At 41.6% G+C, this 24,382-nt stretch overlaps 1 protein-coding gene across 1 annotated transcript in view; it reads right to left on the bottom strand.

Annotated features, from left to right (window-relative positions):
- Positions 1-1,541: 1,541 nt before the first annotated feature.
- Positions 1,542-24,382, bottom strand: part of XIAP (X-linked inhibitor of apoptosis) — a 43,042-nt gene continuing 20,201 nt past the window's right edge. Inside the window, exons 2-7 of the mRNA XM_065411107.1 lie at positions 15,064-15,974; positions 12,843-12,942; positions 7,796-7,878; positions 5,682-5,711; positions 3,964-4,167; positions 1,542-1,805 (exon numbers count right to left, since the gene is read on the bottom strand). Coding sequence (XP_065267179.1) covers positions 1,612-1,805; positions 3,964-4,167; positions 5,682-5,711; positions 7,796-7,878; positions 12,843-12,942; positions 15,064-15,946 — 1,494 coding nt within the window. The 5' untranslated portion in view covers positions 15,947-15,974 and the 3' untranslated portion in view covers positions 1,542-1,611. The remainder of the gene's footprint in view (positions 1,806-3,963; positions 4,168-5,681; positions 5,712-7,795; positions 7,879-12,842; positions 12,943-15,063; positions 15,975-24,382) is intronic.

Genomic DNA, 24,382 nt, shown 5'->3' with positions numbered 1-24,382 from the left:
TAAGGTGCTGAGAGTTCTCATCGGACTCTGTGGCCAGGTCTATAGTTCTACTGGAAAACCTGGTAGAGACACAGCTCAAACAATGCCAAGAGAGTTATTACAGTATAATAGGTCATCACAATATTGCTTTAGACAATGTCATTTGATACTATGTATAAGCAATGTTATTTAAAATCTTTCTTATATGCAAGTTGACTATGATTCTTCAAAGGGCAATGTAAATGGTTTAGAGTTTATATTCATTTTCAAGGAATTTCCTATGCGTCAATCTAGCAAAAAAGTTCTGGACGACAGCGCTTTCTTGCTATGCAGTGTTTATATTTATTTTGGCTTTTTGAAACAGGACCAAGCTTATCCCTGTTTGGGAGGGGGTTATAGAAAGGACAGGTTACAACTGTGAGCCTGCAAGACGGGGTGGGTTGGGGGATACTTTTGTGATAATTTAAGGATCCTTTTAGTTTTGGGGCTAGAAAAGATCAGCCTTAAGGCAGTCAGAGATGGAGAAATAAATGGACCTAGTGTAACAAACATTGCTGCTGGAATGTAACTCTATGATATGTAAATGACAAGAATATAATTAGTTGAAATGAAAGGTGGAAGTGAAATTAGTCAATTTTTAAAATACATACTGTACTGGACTAGGGAAGACTAATGTATGCTTGGAAGGGGAAACTTGTTTGAAAGAAGAGAAACATATGGATGATGTTTTTGTAATTTTTCTGTCGTGAATAATTTTTAAATAATTTGTACATTTTAGTGGTTTAGAAAAGGTCAGGAGATTTTAAAAGATGCCATTTTCCCTATAAGAAAAGTAATTTGTATAACTAATGTTTTACTGAGTTAGAAAGGGGCTTAACCCATTTAAGAGATTAGATAGTCACTAAAATAGTCAACATAAAAACAAAACTACATAAACTTTTAGCTATTTATTTCTCTCACTAAAATGTCACCATTCCTGAACCCACAAACATCTGCCTTCTTCATAGATGCTAAACCTTACTATTCTAGTTTTGAATAATATTAATCTTGCTAAAATTTTATTTAACAAAAATATGGCTGGATTTTTTTTCTGTCACCTCCATTTTATAGTTTATTACCCATACCCTTTCTGAAAACTTGGCAGAGGTAAAGAGAGTGAGATCAGATGACAAATTCCAATCAACATTGTTATTAGCAGCACAGCTTATAGTCAGTCAGATCATTCAGTTTGCCCATGCTATTGTATACGAGTGAATAATATACTTAATTTATGCACTTTACAACAAATTAGAAAGGTGTGCATACTCAGATATATATAAAATAGGAGACTGTCATAGTGAAGAATTTCTAATCTGTCACTTCAATTAAAGTGAAGGGACAAACTGGAGAGGAATAAAGAGGTTGCAGTTAAATGTGAGAGCTATAAGCACAAGTTTAGCAGCTTCTGACTGTCAGTTCATGAGCTTTTAGGGCACTGACTAAAGCTTTGTTTTTATTATCTCAGAACTTTAGACTCTCAATAAATATATTTGTGTGCTACAGTGCTGAACATCCCAACTGTTTGTTATTGCATTACAGTGATTTTAAACAATGTAACAGCAAACATTTGCACAAACAGCACTGTACATATGACTAATACATAAATATTTTCTGTCTTTTTGTAATAACCATGCAACACACAGGGCATTTATCAACTGCTTCAGCACATTCTTTACAAGCAACCAGATGGCCACAGGGAATAAAAACAACTGAGATGTCTTTATCCATACAGATTTTACACATCTTTTCCTCCTGTAAACGTTTTAACTTCTCTTCAGTACTCAGATCTGAGGAAAAGGGAAACACACGGAACAAGTTAACATACTTGATAAAAGCAGCTAATCTCTCAAACTACCTTCCCCATTCATACCAAGAAAACATAGTTTGTCAGGAATAAATCATCCCCTAAACAAGAAAAACCCATGTTAGAAACCACAAACCCTTCAATCTGGACTCTCCTTCTCATCATTCCACATGGTGGGAGAGAGATTATGCTCCCGACAGTGGAGCAAGCTGGGAGTTTAACCCTCTTTGTATACAGATCTAGAACTATCTGCAGAAGCTTTTCAACTGGGCTTCCCATTGGCAGCTGCCCCCAAACACTTGTCAGAGGATGGAAAGAGAAAGACACTCGTTACATAGAGGGGGCCCATTAACATTGCTGACAGGATACATTGCCATGAACTGTAGGTCATCATATCATAACACAAAAGAGCCAGATTCCTAGCCATTTGATAACCTCTTTGTCGCGGTGAACTGGCACAAACTCAGTGGATCAGAGCAAAGGAGATTCTCTGCATAGGGGGAATCTTCCATGACACAGGACTGGCATTTTGGTTTCTACACCACTCTGCTCCTGGCTGACGATTAGAGTCTATGGTTGTGATGCTGCTATTACCTGACTGATTCCCAGCTTAGGCCCTGGGCACCAGTCCTAAGTCAGAGCAGCCATCAGGCCTCCTTAAAGTCACCGTTGCTCTCCTTACTCCCAGACACCAAGCTAGCCTAAAATGTCTAAGTCTTTAAATGTAGGTGCCTATGTGTATGTATTCATGTATCAGACCTTACAATATGTGCCTAGAGTTGTAGAAAAATTATTATATTCTGTTGCGTTATTTGAGAAATATTATGTAAGACTACATTGTAATGCTATGCATAGGGACCAGAATGATGCTTCCAGATGTTGAAGTTACATACACAGCTACAAAAAGACCTGACAGCATCTAGGCCACTCATGCACTAATAAAACAGCCTATCATCCTGACCACTATTGTTTCCTCCGTCTGTCGTCTCGTCTTCTACTCAGATTGTAAGGTCTTTGGAACAGACCATATTTTTGTTCTGTGTTTGTACAGCACCTGGCACAATGGGGTCTTGGGCCTTGACCAGGGTTCGTAGGCTACAATACTTGTAAAAATATTTTATTAACTAACATTTCAGAGTTTTATAACTGAAAGATTAGAGGAAACTAGAGGTTCTCTATTTTTTTGCCATTTATTTATACTGGACATCTGACAGCACTTTGTGTATACAGACGCCCCCTGACTTACGCAATCGTTCCGTTCCGGAAAGCCTTGCGTAACTCAAATTTTGCATAAGTCAGAAACGTATACCCATAAAAATAACAGGAGTACTTGTGGCACCTTAGAGACTAACAAATTTATTAGAGCATAAGCTTTCGTGGGCTACAACCCACTTCTTCGGATGCATAGTGGGTTGTAGCCCACGAAAGCTTATGCTCTAATAAATTTGTTAGTCTCTAAGGTGCCACAAGTACTCCTGTTATTTTTGAGGATACAGACTAACACGGCTGCTACTCTGAAACCTGTCAGTATACCCATAAGTTACGCAAAAATTTCCGCAACTTGAAAATCTTATTTCTGGCTTATGGAACTTTTTCCGTAAGTGCGAATTTGCATAAGTCAGGTCTTGCGTAACCCGGGGAGCATCTGTAGTCTATTTCATAGTTTCTCCTGTACAGTTTCCCCATCTACTGTGAGAAATACTCACCCCAGCAGAAGAGGGAGGGGATGAAGACTTGACACATTACAAAAAAAAAAAAAAAGTGATAATAAAAGCACAAATATCAGCAAAGGAATTTGGGAGTAGGGATGGAATCTGAAACTACTTTTAATACATTTTTTGAAAGTGGTTAGATTTCAGGTAGACAGTCTCTCTAATACTATACATTATTATAGCATCAGTGGTAGGCTGCTCTTTTCTAACATAAAGCAGAATATTCTTAAATGCTGCTGGTTAAATAAAATGTAAATTTTTTTTTGTTTGAAGTTGTTGTGTATATGATTACCCTATTGAATTCTCTAAAAATGACACATATTACATCTTTGTGTTACGCAAAGATGCAACAGAAATATACCAATAAGATATTTAATACAATCTGTTATAATCTTTTGCATCTATGTCTTGTAATTATAAAAAATTCACCTTTCGGTAGTGAGCTCTCACTGGATACTTCTTCCTGTACGTTTTCTTTTTGAGCATGTATTATATCTGAAACTAGAACCTCAACAGATGTATAGTTTTCTCCATATGTCTGCAGTTTCTTCTCCATAATGTTCTTAATCTCAGACAAACTGAAACCCATACGCATGGCATCCTGTACCAACTGGTTTTGTAGGAGATCATCATCTTTAACAAACATTGAGGGGAAAAAAATCAGTTTAACCAAGAGCAAATTAGAAATAGTCAACAGTGTTCACTGTAATTTTTTAAAGAACTTTATAACACTTAACCAAAAGTTAAACAATTAAATTTCTCTGACTGATGTTTTATATTTCACAGTGCAAAATCACCAAACAAGTAGGACGCCTCCCAGATTTGCTATATTCCCAACCCTTCCACTGGCCACCCTACTTATATTACAAAGACTCCTAGATTTTATCCACTCAGATCACTCACGGAAATTTTCACCATAACTTTTTACGCAGAATGTTTCCTCACGTAGCAGTAATCATAGATCTTACCACACTTGGATCCAAATTATCTTTATAATTTAGTTTAAATCCCTAAGTACAGGTAATGTTTGTTTAATATACTTTCTTTCAATTTATAAAAAATATAACCCACCCATACCCAGGCTATAAGCAACTTGCCAATTTATTAAGGTTACAAAACCAAAATGCAGTACAATCAATAGTACTGTAATGTGTGCCTCCCTGTCTTATCAGATACACATATAACAGGAAATTATTTTTCTACCATTATGCCTCCCCTTTCCTTCCCAGTGGAATTCTTTGCATAGGTTTATTAGCAAGGCATCTGCTATTTCCACTCATTTTGACTACATTTAAGGGTTACTCAGTTCTTTTCCTTGGCAAAACTGCTTGCAGTGAAACTAGAGCTCTCTCATATGTGAATATACTTACAGACACTTATCCCCCAGAATATTTTATAAATGTAGGTTGTTGTGGAATCACTGCATAGCGATGGTAGATCTCTTTTCCTACCAACTAAATATTTTTAAGTAGCTATAAGATAATCCTGCTGCTATACGCATCACTATTTTCTCACCTTTTTGTTGTACGTTTATAAGAAAGAGTGCTGGAACCTCTCATACAGATATGAGAGACAATTAGGTTCTTATTTAAGTATTTTTGTGACAACATTTTCATTCAAGAAGAGACCCAAACAATTTCAGCATTCCCTGATATTCTTCCTATAGTCTTAACAACTCAGTAATTGTAAAGTGTACTTACTGGCCATAAAGATATAGAGGTGTAACTAGACATTAAAATTTACTTCTACTGAGGTCTACACCCTTTAACACACACACACACACCCCGTATTTGGCCACTCGCAAAACACTAGTTTTTTTCCCCCCTAATAAGGTTAGAATTTATTCACTGATTTTTTTACCTTCAGATTAATGAAGTGATAAATTTACACTCTGGCTCCCAAATTACATTATCTGTTCAGCAGTTCATCCATGTGTTGTGCTTGTTATTTAATTGTTCGGAAGCAAGGATGTAAAAAAAAAAGACCATAATTTAATGAGTTAGCTTCCTTTTTCTCTATAAAGCATAGCAGGGCCACCTTCAAAATTAGCCATTTCTTTCATTCTCCCCACAAACATAAACCACAACAACAGAACCTGGTGAGGAAGGCACACTAAGAACACATAAATGTAACTGTTTTACTGATACCTATAAGTAGCGATGTCTTCTCAGAAGATTCTATCTAAAACAGAAATATAAACGTAGATTAGGTCCCCTGCAACCAAAGAAAAATTTCTAAACAGTGGTAAGGAAAGGGTAAGAAAAAGGCTGTTACTATTCATCAGGCTGACTGTGTGACCATGACTCAGATGAGATTCAATAGGAATCCAATCTTATTATTCATCTCCTTCAACAGGATTGGACATACATAAATAAATACCTAGTTCTTATACAGCACTTTTCATCAACCAACCTCAGAGTAGTTTATAAAGGAGATCACTATCATAATCCCCATTTTACACATGAAGAAACTGAGGCACAGAGAGAGGAAGTAATTTGCCTAAGCAGCCAGTGGTGGCAGAACCAAACCATCCTGTCATAAATAATATGTACAAATCTCAAACCATCCTGTAATAAGCCATATGTATATGATCACTTCAACATTCATAAATGATCTTGAAAAAGGGGTCAACAGTGAGTTGGCAAAATTTGCAGATGATACAAAGTTACTCAAGATAGCTAAATCCAAAGCAGACTGTGAGGCGTTACAAAGGGATCTCACAAAACTGTGCAATAAAATGGCATTTATCAGTGTTGATAAATGTGAAGTAATGCATATTGGAAAATATAATCCCAACTATACATACAGAATGATGGGGTCTAAATTAGCTGTAACAACTCAAGAAAAAGATTGTGGAATCATTGTGGATAGTTCTCTGAAAACATCTGCTCAATGTGCAGAGGCAGTCAAAAAAGCTAACAAAATGTTAGGAACCATTAGCAAAGGGATAGCTAATAAGACAGTAAGTATCATAATGCCACTACATAAATCCATGGTATGCCCACACTTTTGAATATTGTATGCAGTCCTTGTCACCCCGTCTCAAAAAAAGATATATTAGAATTGGAAAAGGTACAGAGAAGAGCAAAAAAAATAATTAAAAAGATTAAGGATATTAAAAAGAAAGGGACTATTCAGCTTGAAAAAGAGACAACCAAGGGGGGAATATGATAGAGGTCCTTCACACCACTCATGATTTGACAGAAGTGCATAAGGAAGTGTTATTTACTCCTTCTCATAACACAAGAACTGGGGGTCACACAATGAAATTAATAGGCTGCAGGTTTAATACAAAGAAAAGGAAGTACTTCTTCACACAACAATCATCCTTGTAGAACCCATTGCCAGGTGATGTTGTGAAAACCAAAAGTATAACTGGGTTAAAAAAAAAAAAAAAAGATTAGAAAGCTCATGGAGAATAAGTCCATCAATGGCTATTAGCCAAGATGGTGAGGAATGGAACACCATGCTTTGGGTGTTTAGGTGTGTTTACAGCAGCACCCTGCCACGATCAAGGGGGATAGATTGGGGCTGGCTGAAAAGTCTTGTCTGCCTTGCGATTGGCAACACCTGCTAGCCTGATAGGCAAGAGCTACAAAGGCTGGGAGGGAGGCAGCCAGAGAAGGAGGTGGTTACTGACAGAGCCTGCGGTAGGTGAGAAATCTGTAAGGACTGTATATAGTTGGACACTGGTGGTGGGAAAACACTTATAGACTAAAGGACACGGGTGTTGCATAAAGCTGACGTCTCCCTGGACATCCCTGCAGCCCGGGCCGCTTCCCGCAGCTCCGGGTCACGGGCTTTTTGCAGCCAGGGAAGGTTCCCAGAGGTGGGTCTGACATGGCTCCGGGAGCAGCCTCTGCAGGGGAAAAAGAAGTCCTGTCCATTCCCAACCTGGGCTAGGCCTAGCAGCGGGAGCTCGGCACATGGTAGGAACCCCAGCTGGGGCGCCCCCAGCCCTGTCCCTTTCCTACAATAGCCAGATTTCACGGGGAGAGATCAGATTTCACAGTCTATGATGCATTTTTCACAGCCATGAATTTGGTACTGCCCTAATCATATTGCTACACCGTAACTGAATCCCTTCCACTTCCTGTTGATGATCAAAGTAGTGTAAAAAACTATATACAATCACTAGATATATTCTGTATTTACATGATAAATTGATTTCACAAAAAATTTGAAGTTATACAATGTTATCTGTAATTAAAAGTTATTTCTCTAGGGAAACCAAAATAGTAGATGGTGAAAAAAAGACAACTTACTGTGGAATCCCTCGATAAAGGCGTTAACTGAACACTGTTTACAAATTCTTGTCCCTTCTCTTGTAGTAGATATTTACATCTATAGTCAAAAAAGATTTTAATTACAAAAAGCATTGTACACATGGGAAGATAAACAAAGCTGAATACACAATTTTCAAAACAATTTGGGTAATTCTGCATTTCAAAGAATATTTCTGCTCTTGAAGTTTTCTCTGAAAACGTAACTGAAATCATAGATGTCATTTAAACATTTAAAAAACATTCTGATAGTGAAAGGAAGTGAGCTTCATCAACAATGCTTATTTGTCACGGACTCAACAATTGGAATCACAAAACTTTACATTCACTGATCATGGCAGCCACAATCACTGGTTTATAAAAGAAAAACAAACTTTGCAAACAAAGAAATACAATATAACTTTTAAATATCAACTCTTAACTTCTTTGTAAGCAATGAACCACAGTCATGGATAAACAGAATTTTCCTTAGCTGTTCTATCCCTCTTTTCAATATCTTCTATGCCACTCCAAGCACTTGGAAAAGACTCTTGGGGCCAATGATAGCCTGAAGTAGAGTACCCTGTACTGGTAGTGGTCTTAACCCACAGTGAATCTGAGGAATAGTCTGAGAGTCGGTAGGACTGAGATATGAAAATAGGCGTCCTAAAGGTCGAGGGCCAAAAAACAGTCTCCCTGTTCCAACGCTGGAATGATCATTGCGAGAGTGACCATCTTGAATTTTTGAGCTTTGACAAACATGTTGAGAGCTGAGGTCTAGTATGGGTCTCCAACCTCCCTTCCTCTTGGGTATTAGAAAACAGCAAGAGTAGAACCTTTGCCTCGTAGATGTTGAGGTACTAGCCTATGGCTCCTAACCAGAGGAAACGATCTACCTCTTGTCATAGTAAACTCTCATGAGAAGAGTCCCTGAAGAGGGATGGGGAAGGGTGTTGTGGAGGGGGCAGGGAAGTAAAATGAATAGAGTACCCATTACAATGTTACATACTCCCAGGTGCTGGGGAATGCTGCCAGCTGGTAGCCAAATGGATGGATAGCGTTGGTCAGCTGTAGCGGTTGGTGGGAGTGGTCTATTGACGCCTCAACCAACACGTCAAAATTGATGCTTGGACAGGAACGGCTTGGATGAGGAAGATTGCGGGCCAGATGGTTTATGCCTTGAAAATTTCTCTCTTTTTCTGTGGCTCGCAGCAACGCTGAGCCGGATATTGTTATGTGAGTGGTTTGTGCTAGGGTGATGGACTGAATTTTTTCTTTTGTCCTGGCATGGGTGTGTGAAGAGAGGCATGAGTCTTCTCCGTGAAGAACTTTCAAAGGGAAGGTCTTCAATGGTTGATTGTATCTCCTTCAGGAAGCCCGACAGATGGAGCCATGACACATGTCGCATCACCACAGCCATGGACATGGACCTTGCCACTGAGTTGGATGTGTCGAGGGCAGATTGTAGTGTTGTCTTGGCCACTAACTTTCCCTCTTTCCATCTCCTTAAAATGGTTGTGGTGCGACTCAGGCAGCTGCTCAATAAAATCGCTCAGTTCCAAATTGGTTACGTAGTCTTATTTCGCCATCAGAGCTTGGTAATTAGCTAGTCAAAATCAAAACATAGCTGAGGAGTATGCCTTCCTCCCAAAAAGGTCTAAACACTTCCAGTTCTTATCGCTGAGAGTGGACCTCTATTGGTGTTGACAGCCACGGGAATTAATAAGGTGGGAGAAGAGTAATTCAGTCTCCCAGATGGTGTGGGTGGTCTGGCTTGTTGACCACCCTGCTAAATCTAATTAACTCCAAGAGGTAACCTGTGTACTTAGTAGGCTGATACTGCTGATGAATGCAACATGTCCAGATCATTTTGAAGAAATTTCAGTATATCAACATTAAGCTCATGGGTCATCTGTCAAAAGAGTGAGAAAACGTTCCCCCAAATCCTAGCATCCTAACTGAATCTGGACTACCTGCAAGAGCATATTGTAGTTGTGATCTTTCCCAAAAGACATTTCTTCTACGGACCTGCATTTTCAAAGTTCGTAAAAAATTAAATACAAATCAAGTCCTGCGTCGACAGATCACTTGTTGTTAGAAGGTGGATCAGCTCTTCTGTTGATATCTGTCAGTTCTGGGTACCAGGGCAATGTTGGTCAATTCTAGACACAAATGGAACAATCTGGCTATTGTTTATAGCCCTGTGATGAGGCCTCCGCCCCACACTGGCGTGTAAATTGTTAATGGAGCCCTACAGAGGCTGCACAGAAAGCAAGGGGCTGCAAGGAGCAGCCAAATAGGGCCTGGCACACCCATATAAGAAGAGCTGCAGGGAAGAGCAGGTTCAGTTGCTCCCTGGAGCTCAAGGAGGGAGAACTGGCTGCCTTGCAGGCAGAAGAAAGCCAGCACCCTGGACAGAGCAGTGCTGCTAGTAGGGAAGAGCTCCTGGCTGGGAGTTGCAGACTGAGGCCCTGAGGCAAGGACAAAGAAGGTACTGGAGCTGCGGGGAAGTGGCCCAGGGAAATAGATTGAGAGGTTGGAGGAGACGCAGCATGGGGCTGTTATTTACAAGGTTCCTGGGCTGGGACCCAGAGTAGTAGGTAGGCCTAGGTCCCCCCCACTCCCCACTGAGGAAGTGGCTGGACTGTGGTACTGTCCCCCGGAAAGGGGGAGCACAGAGTGTGGCACAGCCAGAGGGCTGTGTCCTAAAGAGGATGCCACCATCCTTGGAACAACACGGGTCCAGGACCATAAGTGACGCGGGCGAGACACCACCGGGAGTCAAGCATACCGACCTGTGCAGCTAATCCGCAAGACAACCAGCAGAAGGTGCTAGCATGGTGAGTCGCCCCCTGTAACAAGCACCTTACCTATCATGAGCCAGAAAGGAAAAATGTATTTGAACAATGGTCTGGGAACCAGGGGCGCAAAACAAAGAAAGCAGGAAGGAAAGCATAAGATTGACATATGGAGATAGATCCAATGAATAAAGGAATTCAACCTGAGTTAACTCCTCAACGACTCCATTGGGAAACAATCCTCTAAGGAATGAATTACTTTTCTAAAACCAGGACTGGGTTGGTGTAAGAAAAAGAAATTGTTGAAAAGTCAAACTAAATTTTCTTCTATAACTGCGGGTACTGCCACTGATGATATTGTATGGGCTTATTCACTGAAGAAGCAGAGTGGTCTTCCTCCAATTAAGTCCAGGAGACTGGGGGCAAGCATGTTGAAGGAAGCAGTAGCGTTCAGCTCCGTATGTGCTCTGAGACGCAGAAGGATTTATCCTTGTTGAAGGATCCTCTCGTGACAAACTGTGGCCATTCTCCCCAGCAATATGATCTGAGCTGTATAAATCTATTCCTGGGAAGAGACACAGAAATTGTAGCCTAGATAGTTTATGGTGAGGATGCCTGAAGTTCTTTCTATTTGCAGGAACTGTTGAAATCCCTGGTGCTCTAGTCTGATGAGGTGTCCCCCTTTGAAAGAAAAGGCTGAGCGGCTCTGATGTTTGGTAGACTAACCATTACTTCAAACCTTAGTGACTTTCTATTGCTGTTGAGGCTGCCGGAGATCTAGAAGTCTTAAGTAGCATCACACAAGTGGCAGGACCGAAACTAGACAAGGTAACATCTGGATCCCTCTTATCTTTTTGTTTTTTTTTAAAATCACCCAAACCTTTAATTCCCTAGGAGAAGGCTGAGGAGGAACCCACTGAAGGAGTCCGCTTGGAGTGTGAAATTCTGGTGGCATGAGCATATTTCCTAGAATGTATGAATGACAGCCATGCTGTATTACTGCGAGGTTTGGAGTGTTGGTACCTGGGACTGAGGCTCTGGCTACACTAGCACTTTTGTCGGCAAAACTTTTGTCGGTCAGGGGTGTGAAAAAACACACCCGACTGATATAAATTTCACCGACAAAAGCACCAGTGTAGCCAGCGCTATGTCGGCAGGGGAGACACTCCTGCCGACATAGCTACCGCTGCTCGTTGAGGGTGGTTTAATTATGCCGGCGGCATAGAACAGTTACATGAGAGACCTTACAGCAGCGCAGCTGCAGCGGTACAGCTCCACCACTCTAAGGCCCGTAGCATAGACATAGCCGGAGAGACCACAATCTGTTAGTGTTTCACATGCTGCTGCAGAAGCTAAAAATCCTCCTACAGCTGCTCTGTTCTGTCTGTTGCAAAGGCTGCTGCACACCAGCGTTCAGGCCTATACCACTTTCTCCTTTGGTCAGGCGTCTCTCCTCAGCCAGAATGAGCAGGATGCTCATAATGGAGATCAAAACAAGTGAACTCTGGAAGCCAGCAAATGGGGGATCACATCAACGTCTCAATGAACATTGGTCTATTTGCCAGCAGGGAAAAACTATATCCAAGCACATGGACAGGGACGACTGGAGAGAGAAATATATTTTATATTCTTCAAGACATCTTAAGAGGGCTTCATTTTCAGAAAGAAAAAATAATGTGCTGTTTGAAAAAATAGGTCCCTTTAAGGTGTCATGCTGCCCACCAAAAAATTGGAACACCCAAAATCGCTACTCACTTTTGAAAAGCCTTTAGGCCTTTATTTTTAAGTGTAATTGTACTGCATAAACAGCAGTTTCTGTCTTCTCTTGAGACTTCTACATAGCTCACTCCCAACAGAATATCACGGCTGCACATAATACTTATAACATAAGCAAAGACTCTTCTCTACAAGAATATGCTGCAAGTGGAGTGGGAGCAAATGGGCCTCACTACAGGGCACCTTGAAAGCCATACTTCCTACTGATGAGAAAAAACACAGCCACCTATGAAGACTATTGCTGCTGCTGCTGTAAGAGAGTTGCCTCTCCACAACAAAGTTAGTGAGGACACGGAGGTGATGGTGAGAAGGGCACCTCAACCATTTCAAATTATTTGGATAAGCATCCAAACCACTGAATGCTTAGCCAAACTGAGCCTTTTGAGGTCATGTTGATACATTCTCCCTTTGTTGCAGATGCAACATACTGTAAATGGAAGTGTGCGCAACAATACAGTAAAGAGTACCTTACCCTGGAAACCATTTAGCATGTTGCTCCCAAGGGTCTTCATTCTGCTGCCACTCTTGCAGTCCTCCACCACAGTGAAAGCACAAAACATGATCACCATTACCTAAGGGGACAAATAAGTGTGATGTTGTATACTTGTTAAATAAAAGGCTGAATATGCAAATATTTGTTCTTACAACTGAGAAAAAAAGCTTCAGCAAGTCTTGTTACTGATAAAAGCACCAAAAATGTGTCAATTTAATAATGAGCATCTAAGAAAAAAAAGGATTATTTTAAACTAGATGTCAATGTAATTTGTGATAACATATGGTAAGAAAAACGAAGTAGCTTCTTGGACTATTTCCACTTTAATAAAAAATTACAAAACCAAGCTTACACAAATGCTGCTTTACTCAATTTTATTTGGCATTGGAAGCATTTCTGATCTCTCTATATTTGCTTACAAGTCTAATAACTTCTTGTGTGTTCAACTGTTAAGTAGGCTATAAAAACCACTACCACAAAGTTTCTAAGGCAAAAGCATTTGACACAATTTCTTCTATGTTTTTGATCAGTCTTCTCTGTATTAAGTCTCAGTTCCCCTTAAACAAGAATGGAATTAATTAACAGAAACCTAATTCACAAGGACATTTACTTATTTGCCTTTTTGGTCATTGGTTTCACCAGTCAAGCCTAATGGCTGTCAAGCCTAATGGGCTCTGAACAGCAGTGACAGAGACTAAGAGGATGTGGAAGGAAATTGAATTGTCTGAGCTCTAGCAGCACAGTGCACATTACAATCAATGACTACATCAGAAGCTGCTTACATATTAAGCGTATTGCAATGAGAGGAGATATGGATAGATTTCTCCCACTGAAATTAAGTCCTTCTCAGCCAATAGGAAGGACAAAGCTCTTGGAATTTACTCTAACAGTTAACCAGCTGGTTGGATAAGCTACCAATTTTGCATGTCTTCCCAATACAGATCCCATTTGGCTGTTGAGCAGCTAGATTTTTTTGGGATCCCACAGATGATATAAATAAGATGTCACCACTAGTTATGAATGTATTCATTTTGTGCAAGAATGTACAAGAAAATACCAAAAGTTTTATTCGGGGGCCAGAGGGGATGGGAAGGAACCAAGAGAAAACAAAATTAGAAAGTCAGTGCTCTAAGAGCACAAAAAAGAGAATCAAATATGGTGAGAAAGCTAGAAATTATCCTCGGTAATCCCTTTTCTTCCTGAACTAACAGTAGTACTACTTTGCATTTACCTTCCATCCAAGGATTTCAAAGTGATTTTCCAATACTGATTAATTAAGCCTAGGGTGACCAGATGTCCCGATTTTATAGGGACAGTCCCAATTTTTGGGTCTTTTTCTTATATAGGCTCCTATTACCCCCAACCCCCATCCCGATTTTTCACATTTGCTGTCTGGTCACCTAATTAAGCCTAATATGTAATTAGTCCCATTATACAGATGGGTAAAATGATGCAGAGAGGTTAAGCAGCTTGACCAAGTCACACTAAGTTTTTAAGACTGGAAGCTTTTGGGGGCCTGGACCACATATTCCATGAGTCTGTACAGCAGCTAGCACAACGGACCCTTAATCTTGACTCGAGCCTCTGGGTGCTACCACAATTTCAACTCACACACACAAAAAATAATGGCAGAGCTAGGAATAGAACCCAGATTTCCTGGCTCCTAGCACTGTGTATGAACCACAAGACCACAATTCCTCTTTTTAGGACAGGTCAGGATAGCTGCGGGGCAGTGTTCCATTCTTTCTAATATGATAAGATAACTTTTTAATGATACCAATCATTGTCTAAGAGCCAAAATCTGAACTGGCATACATCCTAAAATGGGCTTAAAAGACAAAGGTCACTACTTAAGATATTCCCTTTATTGAACGTTCTGCTACTAGAAAGGAGAATGATGTGACATTTCAGATTACGTGATCATTCAAAAAGAATGCTTGATATTTTGCATGCCATCTTATAATAATAAACCAGGAGAACATACTGTATTAGCTAGTCTTAACAACTAATTTGAGTTAAGTGAACGTAGAATTAAAAAGCATTTGAAGACTCAGATGTTGAACTAACGTAAAGCCTTAAATAAAAGATTTGTTTTGGCAAGTCATTCAGTGTTAAATTAACAGAGATTCTGTTCAAAATCGCATCATGCACAAATTCTGCTGCAACAAAAAGACAGACATGAAAGCCTCATCTAGCTTACCTATACTATAGAACCCAGCTTCAGCAAGTCGCTCTTTAACAACTGAGTATCTCCAAGTCACAAATGTCTTGATCCGTGCTTCATATTCTGCCATAGATGGATTTCTTGGGTGATCTGCATTGTTTAAGCCACTCCTGCAAACCTCAGCAAAATTAGATTCATTTGGGACACTTCCAACATTTCCAACATCATGGCCCAGGACAAAAAAGCACCTAGGAAAATGCCTCTTATGTTCTGACCAAGCTCGATCAAAAGGTTCCCAGTTTTTCAGTTTTCCACCACAACAAAAGCACTCCACTTGATCATCAACACCTGAGTAATACAGCCCAGCACTGGCTAACTCCTTCGGTGTTAATGGAGCATAGGCTGGCCAGTTGTGAAAAGACTTTAACCTAGCTTCTTCACTGCACATAGCAGGGTTCCTGGGGTACATACTATCTGACATGTCCACAACCTGCCCAGTTCTCAAAAGGTAATCTGGATTGAGATCAGATGATCTGTCAAAAGAGCACTGGAGGGTTGAATTTCCGGAACAATTTTCAACTCTGCATTGACAGTTTTGGAGAACAGGATGCATATCTTTTTTTAAAAAATTAAATCGAGCAATAAATTTGCATTTTGGGGAAATTTTTCTATGTCTTCCAACTGCTGAGTCTCCATGCTCCCACCCTTCAATAGTTGCATGACAGCTGAAGCACTTCACTTTGTCTCCCTCTCCTGTATAAAAGAAGCCAGCTCGTGCTAGTGTTGATGCTGAAATAGGACAACAATTTGGAAAGTTGGCAAAAGTCCTCAGTCTGGAGTACTCTTCAGCCATCTCTTGGTCATGGTCACAATCTAGAGTGGCACAAGCTTCAGAGTTATCTGGACTGTTACACGTCATCTCTTCAAGAGTGGAGCTCTCAGATTTCCTAAAAAACAAATGTTTTTTAATTTCATAGACAAAGCAAAAAAACAACAACAGATCAAACATACTCCTTATGCAACCCCTATGCGAACTGTGGGAATTAGTAGGATCAAAATATTCATTAAGTAGTAAGGAAGTAAGTAAGGAAGAAAGACTTTTTTCTTTCTTTGTTAATAACATTTTCAAGCACAGGAACATTCCAAAAGAAATTATATGAAGAAAGACAAGGACTATTATCGTATATGAAGTTTTCTAGTAACACATGTTACGGATATCTCTTAATTGTCATCTGAACAAACAGTAAAAAGTTAACTGGAAAGCACATGTGAATAAAAAAAAAGTGTATAGACTAAGAAGAACATTCTTTTTATTAATAAGGTAGGGTTACCATATTTCCACAATCAAAAAAAGAGGACACGGGGGGGGGGGGGGGCGAGCCCCGCTCTAGCCCCGCCCCCATCCACTCCCTCCCACTTCCCACCCCGACTGCCCCCCTCAGAACCCCCAACCCCCCCTACTCCTTGTCCCCTGACTGCCCCCTCCTGGGACCCCTGCCACTAACTGCCCCCTAGGACCCCACCACCTATCTAAGCCTCCCTGCTTCTTGTCCCCTGACTGCCCCCTCCTGAGAACCCCCCACCCTAACTGCCCCCTAGGACCCTACCTGTCCCCTGACTGCCCCGACCCTTATCCACACCCCCACCCCATATTCACACCCCCACCCCCAGACAGACCCCCGGGACTCCCACGCCCCATCCAACCCCCTCTGCTCCCTGCCAGCCTCGACCCCCCTCCATACCCCCACCCCAACAGCCCCCCCCAGAACCCCTGACCCATCCAATCCCCCCTACTCTCTGTCCCTTGACTGCCCCCTCCAGAAGCCTCCTGCCCCTTCTCCAGCCCCCTGGCCCCCTTACCCTGCCGCTCAGAACAGCATGTCGGGCTCCGCGCGGAGCCCGACACGTGGCTGCGCTCCCCAGCGCAACACACAACCTGGTCCCTGCCCCCGCACAGTGCTGCCGGAGCGGGGCGCTGGGCAGCAGGGGAGGGGGAGAAGGGGGGGAGAAGGAGGAGCTGCCGAGGCCCGATGCGAACGGCCCGGCTGGCTGGTGATCTGAGAATGCAGGGAGGGGAGGGGAGGGGAGTAGTTCTACACTGGCCGGCTGGACTCCAGCAGCTGATCTGAAGCTGCGGGGGAAGGGCTCTGGCTGCCGGAGCCCCATGCGAGCGGCTGAATTTCCTGCAGCCCTGCCGCGCTCTGCATGGGGGGGAAATCCCGGACATTTGTAGCTATTTACAAATTCCCCCCGGACGCTATTTTTAACCCCAAAAGCCAGACATTTCCAGGAAAATCCGGACGAAGGGTAACCCTAAATATGGTAAACATTATAAGACTAGGTCTGATAAAAAAAAACAAACAGGAATACAAGGGGCCTCACAAAAGGTATGAACGAAAATCTAAGAAAAGGCCTCAAATCATGTTTGTACTTACCATACAATGATTACTGCTTTCCTGCATAGATTAACCCATGCCACACTCAATGTATTTTACTGCTCCAGTTTGGAAGGATCTATGTTCAAAATCAGCCTATTATGTTACTCTTGTATAAGCAGCTTTACCTTTCTTTTTTAATTAAAATAGTTCCCATCACACCAGCGCTTAAGTGTATACCATAAATAAATGTTTTTATTTTGACATTTGCCAATTTATTTTACAATACCCTGGGATTTGAAATTTAACTGTGAAGAAATAAACCCCAATTTTCCTTCAGGTAAAGGCCTGAGCAAACAGACTTTACATTATTCACTGAAAGACAAACAAGACCAAGTTCTTTCATAACAATGAGAAAAGGCAATTCTAGTCCCAAGAGCCAGACTAAATGGACTCAAACTGAAGATGTCCTGCCTCCTCCCCTCCAAGATGATTAAATCAATGGACTGTAAAAGCCAGAGTTAATCAACTGATTTCAACTGTTGTGACAAGCGCCTGAAAATTAATATTTACTTTACTCTGTACAGTGTCTAAAGTTCAAAATACACCCATATAAAACAAAATACATTTGAAAAATGTTTATACATAAACTTATGTTTTGTTTCCTAGATATCCCAAACATTTCACATGTTCAGCCAATAGCCTGAATGTTGCCACATTGGTGCTGTGCTGATACTTAGTCAAGCCTTAAACTGCAAGCCTTTTTAATTCATCAATGAACCAGCCTGAACACTAGAGACTCCTGAGTGAAGTAAACACATTTATAGATGTTGTTTCAGTATAGCAGTACTCAAATAATCAAGACCTTTGATACAATTTTTTTTTAAACTGGTGATTTAGAGAAAAATAGGAGAGTTTGTTATAAGATGGGATATTTTGAGTATGGGAAAGTTTTTTGAAAAATTCTCAACTACATTTGCCCTTTCCATTATATTGTAGCTACGGACACAACGGAGTAGTGTAACAAAATATTTAGCTTAGCAACCAACTTTTCCTGGTACTGCTTTTAATAATATTATATACATACTTGTAAGAATAACCATACTGGGTCAGACCAATGGTCTACCTAGCCCAGTATCCTCTTCTGACAGTGGCCAATGCCAGGTGCTTCACAGGGAATTAACAGAACAGGGTAATTATCAAGTGATCCATCCTGTGTCGTCCACTCCCAGCTTCTAGCAGTCAGAGGCTAGGACCTCCAGAGCATGAGGTGCTATCCCTGACCATCGTGGCTAATAGCCATTGATGGACCTATCCTTCATGAACTTATCTAATTCTTTTTTTAACCCAATTATAGTTTTGGTCTTCACACTACCCCTGGCAAGGAGATTCACAAGTATTCAGAATTGCCAATCCTGAATATTCAAAAGCCATGAGACAGACTTAAAAACAAACCCTAGACTCAAAACCCCGTAGGCAAATGGTTTTAAAAAAATTTCTCTCTCATAATTTTTAAGCCATTCTCTGCAATCATGAAGACTAGAAACTTACACTTAAAAATAAGGAGAGAGCTTCACAATTACATGACTCCAGAAGCTGGGAATTTAAGGAAGACACCAAATATTGCACGATTCATGATGAAATAACAAGATCCAGCAATACTGCATACATAATTCTATGACAGTAGAATGTGGCCAGAAGAAATGGGTTAGGGTTCCACTATAGAGGTATAGGGTTTTCAGAGGTCCTGAACAAAACATGAACTTTTATTTTTATTACTACTATTGTCATATTATTTTCTTTCATTATGGATTTCACCGAAAACATTAATCGATTTGCTGAAAAAAAAAAAAAAAAAAAAAAAAGAACTGAAAAAAATGAAGTTTAAATTTCCACCAGTTTTTCCTCTTACCGTGCATACACAAAGAAAAGCTTAAGAGTAGTGGACATAACTGAGCCCTAGTATACCCTACAAACTTGTGTATGTATAACTACGTCACTCAGGGGTGTGGACACAGTTATTCCAACCGAATTCCCAGCGTAGACAGCACTATGTCAATGGGAGGGCTTCTCCTGTCAACACAGCTACCACCTTTGAGGGAGGTGGAGTAACTACACCGACGAGAGAAGGTCTCCCATCGGCGTAGGTAGCCGCTGCAGCACTGTAAGTATAGAGAAGCCTTGAGTAACCAACCCCAATGAGCAAGAAATAAGAGCACAGAGGCAAGTGGGGGTGGGGCCTTGCCTGAAGACCACCCTCACTCAAGTGCTTGTGGGATCTCAGACTGCATCTGCAGAGGAGATCACTATGGGTATCACTACAGCTGTGCTGCTATAGTGCCATAGTGTAGATACTTCCTATATCGACAGAAGGGCCTTTTCATCAATGTAGGTAATCCACTTCTCTGAGAGACAGTAACTAGGTCGATGGAAGAATTCTTCTCTCAACCTAGCTGCATCTACACAGGGAGTTAGGCAGACCTAACTACGATGCACAGGTCATTAATTTTCCACAGCCCTGAGTGACGTAGGTAGGTACATCTGGCCAAGACTATGTCTACTTAGGAGTCGGAAGGTGTAATTTCTGGCATGAGTAGACAGACCCACTCTAGGTCAGAGCTAATGAGGATATGTGGACTTGAGCTGGAAATTACACCTCAAGTTCCGGTGTAGACATATCTTAAGACCAATGGGAGAGGGCGGAGAGAAATAAAAAACTAAAACCCCAGGTGTTTAGGGGAAAGGGACTATCACTCTGTGCTATCTTTTCCATCATTTCAATAGTCTTGTTTGTAGGGCAAGTTATTTCAATGGTGTGAGGTAGACCAGGACACTCAGAAAAGCGAAAGAAGAATCAAGACTTTAGGAGAAAAAAAGACAACTCAATCCTTTCCTACCCCGCTTTGGGATTTTTTTTGGGGGGAAGGAGGGGAGAAGGGGGAGAGAGGTATTATAAATTGAGCTTTTTCTATTTAATACACTTCTGAATGGTTTAATCCTCAAGGGAGGCAGGCGGTAGCTACCCTACTTATTCTAGAACAGGACTCCTCAAGAGGTTGCCTACTGGGATGCATACTTCAATCTTAGATTCTGAGCCCCTAAGGAACACTGTAGCCCTCTTCAGTTTCTTTCCCTTCCCCACTGGCATTTAGCTCAAGGAAGCATGGAGTAAAATCTCAAGATTCAAGAGTAACACTTCTAGATCCAGAATCTTTTCAACCAGCACTGTCACTGGAGTTGAGAGAAGTATGGAGGGTAGGGAGAAAGAAGCCCTCTAAACCCACAAACCAGCCTGCGACGGTGTTGGGACTCACCACCGCTGGCGCCTCCTGCTGGTCGCTCCGGGCATTAGCTCAGTCCATGGGAAGCGCCCGCTCCTGGTGGTGTCCCGTCCGCCTCTCGCCCTCCATTGACGCCTGGACCCGTGTTGCTCTCTTCTGCTTGCGGCGTCCCCTTCAGGACACTGCCCTCCGGCAGTGCCCCTAGTCCATTCTCACCCCCTTCCGGGGGAAGGGGGGGCTAACAGCAGTCTTTCACCTACCACAGTGGCCAGCTGCTCCCAAAGTCTAACCCCTTCCCTCAGGGGTATGTTGCAGTCCAATATGGCCACTTCCCACAGCCAGTTGCAATATAAGGAGGAAGGGGAGGACCCAGGCCCGCCTGCTACTCTGGGTCCTGACCCAGGGATCCTCTAGCGGCAGCCTCCCTGCCCTCCTTCTCTCCCCTCGCTTGCTGTCTGCTCTTCCTGGGTCTCTTCCCCTCTGACCCTTTGCACCCTTTAGGCCCTTCCCTCAGGGCCTGCAGCCTGGCAAGTAGCGGGCTGGAGTTCCCTTCGGCTCACCCGAGCCTGCCCAGCACTACGCTGTCCCAGGTGCTGGTCTCCTAGCTCAGGAGACAGACCTTCCCTGTTGGAGGTCTGGGAGAGACTGACTGCTCCTCTCATGGGCAGCCTTTATATAGGGCTGAGCCCAGCCCTGATTGGCCACCTCCTGTCCAGCCCTGTTGTCTCTCCAACAGGCCCTCCCTGATTGCCTGCCTCTTTGCGCAGCCTCTCTGGCCTGTCTTAGCCCACTTTCACAGGGGGGTGGGGCACTCGCCCCACCACACAGCCCCAATGTTCACCAGCTGTGGGTTCTCGCCACTTGTGTTAAATTATACACAAATTATGCTTTAACCCCTGGAATTTTGTAATGGAAAGACCAGACCTGCAAATACTTATGAGTGTGCTGAACTTCATTATATTCAGTAGTCCCATTAAAAAATGGGGCTTCTTACAGTAGTAAAGTTAATCATGAGTATGGCCATAAGCACCAACAATGCTAGACAATGAGTTTTAATTCTTCGTTTCTTACTTCAGTTGTGTACTGAAATATTTTCTAGCACCTTACAGTGGAGTCGAATCATAGGCGCATTTAACTTACGCGAATTCAATTATATGCGCTCGGCAAAAAAATAAATCAATAAATAACGATTCTGCCCACCATTCCACTCAATGAGTGAGTGTCGTGCCCCGGAGTGAGCGTGGTGCCTCTCATAGTGTGAGCATCTCGCCGCGCTGAGTGTGATTCTAGAGTTTAAAGATACTGTCAGAGGTGAAAGTAAGCCGGTATGGTGTACCGGCACGAGCTGGTATGCCATGCCGGACTGGACCGGCTTCCCCAGACTGGCGATTTAAAGGGCCTGGGGCTCCCTGCAGTGGCTGGAGCCCCGGGCCCTTTAAATCCCTGCAGGAATCACCAAATGATTAGACGCTGTAGTTAGAGGATTTTTTTTGTTTTGTTTTGATTTGGTTTTTGGAAGGAGTAGATAGTTCTCAACTCCTACTGATGAGGGTTCTCAGCATGACCCAAGATTGGGTACAAAGTTAGGGCCTAATCCTGAGAACTCTCGCCAGAGAAGTCACTATTCAAACAGTCTCAGACCATCACTTAACATAAGCTTTTGCAGGATCTGGCCCCTATTGCAAAGAGAAATGCTTTAAGTGAATGAATAAATACTAAATTATTAGTGTGTTTTTATAAAGGTCAATGAAGTATTTAAAACTCTCAAAGTGAATTAGTTTGGTCTGAATTGGACAGAGAAAAAGTATAGAACTCTTCTTCCTAGGACACCAATTTACCAGCTGGCATTGCCCTTTTGTCAATGTGTTCTATACTAATAAGATACGTAATGCAAAACAAAATGATGACAACTGATATTATATATAGTGAATACTTACTGTGCTCAAACTTTAAAAAAAAAAAACGAAACATTTCTCTATACTGTCAGCAGTTACTGGCATGAAAGATTTTGGTTCAATGCTACATAAAACCCACAAGCTTTTATATCTGCTGCATGCATTGAAGAAGCAGCTTTCACTCTGGAGACGAAGATGAGAAATTTTTTTAAAAACTAACTCAAAAGACATCTAACAAAAATGTGCCTTTAGCTGTCAGTTTTGTTGTTTCCCCCCACTTCTGTATTAATATTCATTACATTTTTAAAGGACAAAATAGATTTTATCATTTCACTTGGTTATAGACTATTGTACTTAATCAAAGGATGAGGAAGAATCTTTCAGAAAGTTCAGAGGAGGAAAAAATAATATTTTTGCACCCAGAGACTACCGTTTGCATTGTCAAAAAGACACAGGTAGGTGCCCAATGAGCACATTAAGAAAATAAAAGGAGTGGGAGACCAGTTCTGTGTTTACAAGGTGTCACAGAAACACCTTGTAAACCCTAGATTTAATCACTGGTAATTTTATACCTAGTGTAATGACCTCTAAGGTTAATAATATGGATATTTTATACCTTACACAGTTGCTATCTTTCTATTTGTCTTTAAAGAGCTACATCAGCTGATTTACAGATCTGACCTAGATAATTGTTTAGATGTTTGAAAGGCAAGGGCCTTCAGTAATTATGCAGAGCATCTGTGGAATCCATTCCCTATGGGATAGAGAGCCAACCCCCACCTTTTTTAAATAATCAAATGTGAAAAGATTTGTGTTGATTGCCTTTTTTTTTTAAAGTACTACTTGAATTTTAAAGTGCTTGAGAATTGTTTCTGTGAAGAACCCTATATGAGCTTATCATCATTACTACTACTAGAATGCATTCACAGAACGCATTATTTATTTTTACTACAGTAGCTTCAGATATATGCAGGCAAGAAAAATATTATTCCTAAAAGGCTTTCCAAGGGAGTATAGTTTAAGGTGGAAACCTCAGAAATACTGAAAAATTTGGACCTTAAAACACATGATGCTGCCAAACATACATATCTAGAGACTACATGTTCAAGATTTCAACATTATTTATAAATAAAAGGTTCTTGTTTTATTTAAATGGAAGGTGAAATGGGATACAGTAAATTAAAGGTAGGTAGTCACTCAGAGGGTACTGGTGTCTTCCTGACAAATTGTAAAGCTTTCATATATAGTTCCTTTGGTATCAGAGTAGAGTAGTGGTTCTAAAATCCTTTTTCTGGACTGCCTCACACAAAATGGCTGAAAGATCATCTCACGATCACCAAGGGGTTTAGGGCACAGGATGATTTTTTTCAGCCATTTTGTGGGAAGCAGATCAAGAAAGGGGTAGGGCTGCTGTTGGGTTGAGCAGGGCTTCTGCTTAATTTACCGTTTCCCCTATCTCTGGCATTGGCTCAGAACCAGGGTGGGGAAATTGTCATTCCAAGGTGCTGCAAAGCCAGTTCTAAGACCTTACTGCTTCCTCTGCTCCGGAGCCGAACCCGGGATAGGAGTTGCAGGTATATGGAAAGGAGCTGCTCTAGAACTAAAAGGAGAACAGGAGAAGTAGCAGCCCCAGTAGCAGCAGGATCTCCTTCCCATCCCTGCTCAGGCTCCCACTGGATCTTAGCAGTAGAGGATATCATAGCTTCGAATCAGTGGGTTGCAATCCATCAGGCAGCCTTTCACGATCCACCAGTTGAGCAGCACGGTCATAAAGCATGTCTTTTTTAACCTTATTACTATTAAA

Source organism: Emys orbicularis, chromosome 9 (genome assembly GCF_028017835.1).
Source record: "Emys orbicularis isolate rEmyOrb1 chromosome 9, rEmyOrb1.hap1, whole genome shotgun sequence".
NCBI classification, from domain to species: Eukaryota; Metazoa; Chordata; order Testudines; family Emydidae; genus Emys; species Emys orbicularis.
The sequence above is the reverse complement of the archived record's forward strand: the minus strand, read 5'-3'. Positions and strand labels throughout refer to the sequence as shown.